This window comes from Rattus norvegicus, chromosome 1 (assembly GCF_021556685.1).
Source record: "Rattus norvegicus strain SHRSP/BbbUtx chromosome 1, alternate assembly SHRSP_T2T, whole genome shotgun sequence".
Lineage (NCBI taxonomy): Eukaryota > Metazoa > Chordata > Mammalia > Rodentia > Muridae > Rattus > Rattus norvegicus.
The window spans coordinates 102,273,129-102,282,350 of NC_141534.1; the positions used below are offsets into that span (position 1 = coordinate 102,273,129).

The window sequence follows — 9,222 nt, forward strand, 5'->3', positions numbered from 1 at the left end:
TTTCTGACAGTCAGAACTGCAATGAGAACTCTGCCACTCTCCCACGTGTCACCAGTTAATTGCTCCTAAATAGTAATCAGACTTTCTCCTACTCAGAGCACATTCCAAGAGATTGTGAAACCATTAAACAAAGGTCATAAAAAGGGAACACTTTATTATAGGTGCTAGGACAAAAGACAAAATTTTGACTGGGTTTATACAAAACTTCACTAATAACTTAGTTGTGGTTTTAAACCTTCAGTGAACCTGTGGGGCTGTGACAGGTGATGGATGTTTAGCCACATAATTACCGCTAATGGGTAGGCATGTAAACATTCTCTGTCGTAAACTTCTGTTCCAATTAATGATTTGAACTTTGTGTGTGAGCGTGTGATGAACTTTTACCACGTGATATGTTCTGAAAGGTGTAAAAGTACTGAGGACAAAGAGAAGAGTTCGAAGAATTTTCTCTTATCTCCCCTTTTCATTCATTCTGATTTTTCACCTCTCATGGAAACTTTACAACTTAGTAAATCACTATAGTTGCTTTTCTTTTTTTCACGCACAAAATTCTTCAAAAATTGTGTATTTTGTATACTATGTTCAAAGACAGAAAAAATTAATATAAAATGACTTTAGACTATATGCCCAGGGCAAGTCAAACAGCAATCAAATGTGTGCAAACTCGTGACAGTCACTGAAACATCTCATTACACATTACAAAAATCATTGTGTTCCCCAAATCTGGAAAAAATCTCCAAATCCAAAATGGTCCTAAACACTTGAGACAAGGTATGCATACAGCGTCTCCCTCAGGTGTGAACACAGTGGAATAAATGTGTCCTCTCGACTGTGACATAGCACAGTGGGTAAAGTCACTGGCAGCCAAGTTTCACAGCCTGACTTGGATCCGATTCCCAAGATCCACATGGTGGACGGGGTCAGTCCTTCAAGTTGTCCTCTACACGTGTGCGCCTGTACGCGTGCACTCACACAACGCACGTTATGTAACACACATATGTATGCACACACATTTACACCTTTAAAATACAAAAGCATCTAATTTCTCCCACACTGAACTGGTTTATCACCGTGCATTCTTCATCATTCAGGGACACGGGCAGAATGGAAAAGTATCCCCGTGACAGACAGCCGGTACAGACAAGGTTCACACTCCATGACTCATATTCCCTTTATTCCATACATGTCAGTTCCCCCCACCCCCATTTGTCATTCGTTCAGTCTCCATGGCAACAGAAGCTGCATCTCTCTGAAAGCGTGTGGTCCACCTAGACCCTCGGGTGACACAGCGCTGTAGCATCTGCACCACTACAGCACGTCTGCAGGCGCTTTGGTGTCCTTAAACCAAGAACGGCAACCAGGGAAGCCACACGGTCAGCCTGGCCCTCTGCCTTTTGCGCCTGGGGCAGGTTACTTGGTCCAGCTGACCTTGGGAATGTCATAGTGCTCGGTGAGTGTGTCCAGGTGTCGGTTGAAGTCCTCCACTCTCTGCTTGTGGGTTTTCGACGCCTTCTTCAGGATCCTTTCCGTTTGCCGCTTCTCCTGCATCTTTTCAAAGGCAGCCTGCGCCGGCGTGCGCTTGTCCAGACAGTGCTGCTTCTCCTCCTCGCTCTTCTTTCTCATCCCCATGGTCTCCAGCATCTTGGCCTTGTCTTTGTCCTTCTTCTTCCTCCGCTTCGTCACGCCAAGCTCTGCCACACCTTTCAGCTTCAGGGGGCCCTTCTGTACCTGCTCGTATGCCTCCATAGTGCTCGCCGCCATAATCACTTTTTAAACCGTCCCCTTTTTTCCCCCAGTGACTTCTTCTAGCAGGCTGAAAGTTAGAGGCACACAATTCCTGCTGAGATAGAACGAAGACCACATTACTTAACCCCACGCTGTTAGGCTACAGGCATCGATCGCCTAAGTCAGCGGCTTTTTCCCCTCAGAAAGAGCAAGAAAGTTTTTAGGACTTTTTAGAAGTTATCATCAGCATTTCATTATAGTTAGAGAGCTAGAATGTCGGGAGACCATCAGTCTTTAAAGCCACACCATAGTCCTACTTCTGTGTCCAGTTTCAACTCACTCCAGACCGGGAGACTTCCAGCAGCTCACTAGAGTTCTGCTGTGACCCATGATTTGGGAGTGAACCAACAACTCTAGGTCCTCTTAAGTCTGCACGGAGGCTTCAGTGTACGAGTATTTATTATACCAGAAAGGAGATAGCATTCTCTGGTTCTTACATGTAGAAATAGCCGTCGTCCCCCTCCCCCGCCCCACCCCACCCCCGATTTCCATTGAACTTATAGCTTTCTCTGCCTTCTCTCATTTTATGTAACTTGTGTATGCATGTGAGTATAAGGTGTGTAATGGCTAATCTTGGCTGTTGGCTTTACACATTTGGGAAGGGGAACGATTACACAATGGCACCCAGGCAATTAGCCTGAGAGCTTGTTTGTGGGGCATTTTTAAAAAAATGATTGATTTAGAAGTACCCAGCCCAACACAGGTACTACTGTCCCGAGGCAGGTGGGCCTGCACTGTATAAGAAAGGTAGCTGACTGGGATTGGGTCAGCAATCCAGTAAGCATCATTACTCCATGGTTTCTGCTTCAAGCTCCTGCCCCATTGGAGTTCCCATCTGTATTAGTCAGGCTTCTCTAGAGTCACAATGAAAGACCACCGGGGTGGGGAAGACCCCCACTCAAATCTTGAGACAACGCAACCCCCAAGAACTCACGAGAAACCAGTCTTGATGTAATAAACAAGAGGTGTATTTGAAGAACCAGAGCTCTGGGGACGACACGTATCTCACACAGGAGACAGAGGAGTCGACCCCGAGCCCAATTAGGGGAAGGAATTTATAGGGAAAATTACATAGGTAGTTGGCAACAGTCACACAAGGCAATTTCATTGGTTTGTAACTTGGGCTCAGTTTAACTCTAGGCCACCCTCCTTCTGGGGCAAGCTGACCCTAATTCTCATTTTTCTCAGGACTGTTGAGTCAGGCCTTATTGAGACCAGATGGTTTGTGGTGGCTATAGCCAGGCTACATCCCCAAAACATGTTATGTTATTCTTTGCTGTGAGGTGCACTTGTCCTCACAGCAGGTTCAGTGGGGGATAGTTTAAAATCTTTATTCTTTCAACAGAACTTATGGAATGTCTCTATATATTAAGGGAGTTTGCTGTGATGACTTACAGTCTGTAGTCCGACTCCCCAACAATGGCTATTGTGGATGGGAAGTCCAAGAATCCAGTAGTTACTCAGTCCCACGAGGCTAGTTGTTTCAGCCGCTCTTCTGTTCAGTGGGTTCCAACAGAGGTGCTGGCAAGTGGATGCAAGCAGGCAAGAAGAGTGAATCTTCCTTCTTCCAACGTCCTTATGTAGTCCCCAGCAGAAGGTGTGGCCCGGATTAAAGGTGTGTGCCACTACCCCTGGATCTGGGACTTGTTTTGTCCCAGGTTGACTTTGAACTCAGAGATCTCCTTGACTCAGTCTCCTGGGATTAAAGGTGTGTGGGCCTAAGCTTTTCATGGCCACTATGACTCAAGATCTCCAGGCCAAGATCCAGGTCAGAAATGTGTGTCTTCTAGCCTCAAGATCTGGATCACAGGCGAGCCCTCCAATTCTGGATTGTAGTTCATTCCAGATACAGTCAGGTTGACAACTAGGAATAGCCTTTACACCACCCTTGAGGGAAGCATTCCTGCAGTCATCCAAGCAGGAAAGGAACCCATGGAGAGAGGAGAATGAAAGTGGTTCACACTTAATCACCAACCTGGATCAGACTCAGGGAGTCCAATGTCAGGGGGTTCACTGTCAGCATATTTTGAACACAGTACAGTTTGGGGAAAAAGCTTCCAGGGAACAATCAATCCAATTATTTTTTAAAAAAATATTTATTTACTTATTATATATAAGTATGCTGTAGCTGTCTTCAGACACCAGAAGAGGGCATCGGATCCCATTACAGATGGTTGTGAGCCACCATGTGGTTGCTGGGATTTGAACTCAGGACCTCTGGAAGAGCAGTCAGTGCTCTTAACCACTGAGCAACCTCTCCAGCCCAATCAATCCAATTCTAAGTGAATAATAAACCTTAAGGTTTTATTATATAGAAACTCCTTTACAAAGTACACGTGACCATGAGATGAGGGAGAGCTTTACAGCTGAACATCCTAGAATCTAGTGTGGTCTCTGACCAATAGCATAGAGATTAGCGGGACATAAAATACATGTGGCATCTCCACTAAGGATGGGTTTTTTTTAGAAGCAGTGGAGGGAGAGATGTTATGGAATAAACATCTTGTAGGATTTGGGTAAGCTCTGCCTATATAGCAAAAGGTGAGTTTGGTCTGACTCCACGGACAGCACAAATGTCAACAGGTCATTAACAATAGCTACTTCTAGTCTTCTGTGTGGGAAAACAGGCATTTTATCTCCTCCACTGAGGAGAGAACCCTGTGTGTTTAACAACCCTGGCTCCCTAATGCTCTTTGGGCACAAGAACCTTTGTGTTCCCAACATGCCCTGACTTCCCTCAAAGACAGACTTTAAGCTATAAGCCAGATAAAACCTTTCCTCTCTGAATTGCTTTTGGTCAGCGTTTTAAACGCAGCACCAGGAAGAGCAAACGGTATGGCTGTCACAGAGCACACGTGGAGGTCAGAGGTCAACTTCTGAGAGTTGATTCTTTCCTTACAGTATCTGGGTTCCAGGAATAGAACTCAGGTTATCCAACTTGGTGGCAAACTCCTTTACCCAACGAGGCGTCTTTATGGCTTTACTTTTTAAATAATAAACAAAACTGTTTATTATCCATGAACAACCTGGCCAAATCACACCGCTCGTATTTTCAGATAATGAAGTTACCTAGTCTGTGTGATGTAATTTTATTGCTGCCCTCAAGTGTTGATTGAACAGAATCAACACCAGGCAGAGTAACACATAACTGTAAATTAACTCTAATCACAGAAGTGTTCAGGCATTACAGAGACTACCACAAGTTCAAGGTCCTATCGGGCTTTGTAATGAGTTCCCAGCAAGTCAGGATTACATACTGAGCCAAAAAGGAGCTGGAGGGATGGTTTAAAGCGTAATGGTGAACTTCCCGGTGTGAGACCCCGAGTCTGAATCTCTAACTCCTACATAAGAAGGTTGAGGGTGATGGGGATGACAGGGGGTCACCGGGGTGGGCGGGCTGCCAGCTTTCCTCCAGGTTAAGCAAGAAACTTTGTCTGGGGGAATAAAGCCCACGTGTCATAGAATAAGATATTCAACCTCCTTCTCTGGCCACACACATATGCACATTAAATAAAACTTTTTTTTTCTTTTTTCTATTTTTCGGAGCTGGGGACCAAACCCAGGGCCTTGCGCTTCTAGGCAAGCGCCCTACCACTGAGCTAAATCCCCAACCCCTAAATAAAACCTTTTTAAAAAAGATTCATTTATTTATTTTATGTACACTGTTACTATCTTCAGACACACCAGAACAGGGCATCGGATCCCAGTACAGATGGTTGTGAGCCACCATGTGGTTGCTGGGATTTGAACTCTGGAAGAACAGTGTTCTCAACCACTGAGCCATCTCTCCAGCCCTAAATAAAACTTTTTAAAGGAGACAAATGTGGCCAATGAGATGGCTCAGTGAGTAAAGGCTCCTACACAAACCAATGAGGTGATCTGTGGGACTCTCTCAAGCTGTTCTCAACACGACAGGTGTCCCAAGGTAGGTGAAGTCCCACAAAACCCAGTAAGCAAGTAGACCGTAAAAACAACGAAGAGAATAAGGCAAGAAAAAAAAATCCGCTCATTAAAAGGAAAGGGCAAAATGAAAGCGAAAATCACAGTTGCTATCGGTTTGTTAGCCAGTGACAAAGAAACTCCTTTCCACATGAGTGCAAAGAAGTGACTTTCCCTTCAGCCACTGTAGAACAGGCCAAGGCAGATGTGGATATTCCATAGTTTTCTCAAGCAGGGCCCCTCGTAAAGCATTTTCTTTTTCTTTTTTTCTTTTTTCTTTTTTCTGATTATTTATTATGTATACAGTGTTCTGCCTGCATGTATGCATACAAGCCAGAAGAGGGCACCAGATCTCATTACAGATGGTTGTGAGCCACCATGTGGTTGCTGGGATTTGAACTCAGGACCTCTGGAAGAACCACCAGTGCTCTTAATCTGCGAGCCATCTCTCCAGCCCCCCGTAAAGCATTTTCTTAAACAACACATTCTTCACCTCTGTCCCGTGCAATGACTTCTTTCCGTTAAAGTCAGTCTTAAACGGACATTACTAGGTCATCTTCAGCACTGTTAATGCTCCAAGTCCTAAGACAAAACCGAGGGTCCTTTCATGAAGAGCAATTGAGGCAGTGACACAGGATCCATTACGAAGTATTCTGTATTCTAAGTGCAGAGAAAGCCAGGTTACCTCATGAGGCTCATACTTAGTGATTACCAACAAAACGCCTGGGAGGCTTAGCAGTTCAGAAAGCTTGCTGCTCTTGCAGAGAATTGGAGATTGAACCCCAGCACCCATATCACTATGTGTCTGTAGTTTTAAGGAAACTGATGCCCTCTTCTGGCCTCCACAGATTTCTGTATGCATAAGTGTGCCCACGTATGCAAATTCTCAGGCAGAAACACATATAGAAAAGAAATAAAAAAAAACAAAAGACAAAACAGCTCTGAGTATGGTTGCCAGTCGATTCATTTGTACTTCACACAAGTGATTCGTGTTGTTCTTGTTATCTGTCTGTTGTTTGAGACAGGGTCTCTCATTGCATAGTCTTAGCTGTCCTGGAATACACCATGTAGACCAGGCTGGCCTCAAACATACAGAGAGATCCGCCTTCCTCGTCCTCCAGAGTGTTGGGATTAAAAGTGTGTACCATAATGCCCAGCTGTTTGCCAGCTGTTTGTTTATTGAGAGAGGGTCTCTTTCTGTGTCCAAGGCTGGCCTCTGACTTCTGGGTACAAGCGACTCCCCTGCTTTACTCTCAAGTAGTTAGCTGAAATTCATTATAGTCACGATTCCCCTGCTTTACTCTCAAGTAGTTAGCTGAAATTCATTATAGTCACGTATCAGCACGCATCTTCACGTGTTCTAGTGTCCCCTCCCCCTTGCAAGTGATTTAGATAAAGTCTTAGTATGTAATCCTTGGTGATGACTACAGAGTTCATAGTTCAGGCTGGCTTCCAATCTTCTGTACACCAGAACTGCAGGCCTGAGTCACTATCCCTAGCATACAGAGTTTTTGTTTTTATATTTTTATGTAAAGTGTGAATACTGGAGTATCTATGTGTGGAACTGACGCAGAAGTGTGCTCCCTTTCTCAGCCCAGTGAGAATCCACTCCCGACACGCAGGAAAAATAAGAGCAAGAGCTCCTTAGTGATAATGAGGCTCTGGCTAATGCAGGAGGGGCTGGGCGGGGATAGAAGATCTTGTTAACTTAAATACACATTCGGCTCATGAATTCTACAGATGCTTAAATCTCTTTCAAATCTTGTCCCCAGGTAACACTGACCAATTTAAACAGAGAAGCAAGTCTGGCCACTTGTGCATATGGGAGGTTCATACAGCAAACATATTCCCAGAATGATTTCTAAGCATGCCAGCGTCGTTCTTTTAGAGTAGTTGTTACCCAGGTTCACCTTGACCCCCCTGGCACAATAACAATTTTCCTGATAAGTGTAGGGGACTTAATGAGATCTGTGAACCCAAGCTGTCTCCTTCAGCTACCCCTCTTAGAGGTATGGCCTTTATAGAAGATGAGCCCAACAGCTGGTTATGTCAGGTTTTCTTCCTTTTGTAACTGGCGGGCAGTCTCAAGAACAGATATTTCTCTGGAGACCTAAACTTCAATTGAGGTGCAAAGTTTTCTTCCTCATAGTTTCTGGCTAGTACACTTCTTATCTTCCAGTCTTAGGATGAACAGTGCTCCCTTATCTGAACGGAAGTTTGTGTAACTTAGCACTTCCTAAGCAAGTTTACTAGTGCACCCTTTATGATACCGATTTTATTCAAGCTTCTCCTTTAAAAGTGCAATCATGTGATTTCAGTGTCCCTAGAAGCCAGAAGAGTGTCTTAAATCCCTCAGAGCTCAAGCTGACAGGTAGTTGTGAGCAGTTAGACAGTAGCCAGGAACCCAACGCCAACCTCTGCAATGCACAATATTAACTGTTGAACATGTTGTGGGTCTGTCATCTTTCATTGAGTCACCAACGTGAGCACGAATATATTTTAACAACAAAGAGGCTTTTCTGCAGATACTGGTGCTAAGGCATCACCCGGGACTCGGCATTCCCATATGTAGCCCAGAGCCATATTAGGTCAGGAGTTTATAAAGGGGGGAAAAAAAGAAAGAAAGAAAGAAACAAAAACGGAACAGACAAAACAAAAACATATTTACATTCAACAACACCCTCTTCTTCTGGCTTCTGGTGACATTGCTAGTACATGCTTGGACAGATGATATCTTGCAGGTAGGTGCCCTGGTTATCTCCAGCATATGCTTTGGCTTGCAGAAGCAGAAACAGCTGTTAACCCCGGACCATCAGTGTTGGTAGTGTACAATTGTCAAGACAACCCTTAACACTTTGAAAGTCCAAGGCTTTGTACTTTGTAGTTAAACTTTTAAACATAAACCTAGCTATGGACATATCTAACATTTGTGATCAAAAGCCACCCCCCCACCCCCCTCACCCGGCCAATGGAAGTAAAGCATTTTACATTTGACAGCAGTGGCTATGAGAAAATATAAAGAATCCTGCTTTGAATAAGGCAGTGCAACTGTCCAGGAGAAAGAAAAACAAAATCTGGGGGTTTTTACATATGAACCTCAAAATCTCAGCCTCTGTGTCTGGTTTTTGAGAAGGCCGATACTATTTCCACATTGTTCAATAAACATTTGTATAACAATCATGAGCTATATACCCTTATATAGAAGGTTACCCTCGAGTATTCAATTAATTGCGTCTAAGCATAGGTCTTAAAATACCCCTCAGCAAGAACTGGTCAGCCTTCCCAAGGGCTGGAATGCTGCTGGCTCAGAGAGCCTGCCTAGCATTTGTTGGCTACTGGAAAGACACCTCAGCCCCTTCCTCCCGTCACAGAAAGGCAAGGCCTGAACCCCTGTCCAATCAAAAGCACTGTTATAGGAGGACCCAATCGGATTCCCTGAGAAAGTATAGGAGGGCGGGCTTTGAACTAAGGTTCTTTTTTCCCCGCCCACTTACCACT

At 44.4% G+C, this 9,222-nt stretch overlaps 1 protein-coding gene across 2 annotated transcripts; it reads right to left on the minus strand.

Annotated features, from left to right (window-relative positions):
- Positions 1-60: 60 nt before the first annotated feature.
- Positions 61-8,548, minus strand: Fam32al1 (family with sequence similarity 32, member A like 1). Of its 2 annotated transcripts, none has more exons than XM_087576290.1 (2): positions 8,393-8,548; positions 61-1,840 (listed from the first exon to the last, which is right to left on the minus strand). In XM_087576290.1, exon 2 carries the CDS (start codon positions 1,759-1,761, stop codon positions 1,411-1,413), a length of 351 nt encoding a protein of 116 aa, XP_087432416.1. In that variant the 5' UTR covers positions 1,762-1,840; positions 8,393-8,548; the 3' UTR covers positions 61-1,410. The 2 variants fall into 2 exon arrangements, with proteins under 2 accessions (XP_087432416.1, NP_001102383.1); NM_001108913.1 differs by lacking the exon at positions 8,393-8,548 and adding an exon at positions 3,181-5,212 and having other exon boundaries at positions 1,411-1,840.
- Between the last annotated feature and the right edge of the window lie 674 nt (positions 8,549-9,222).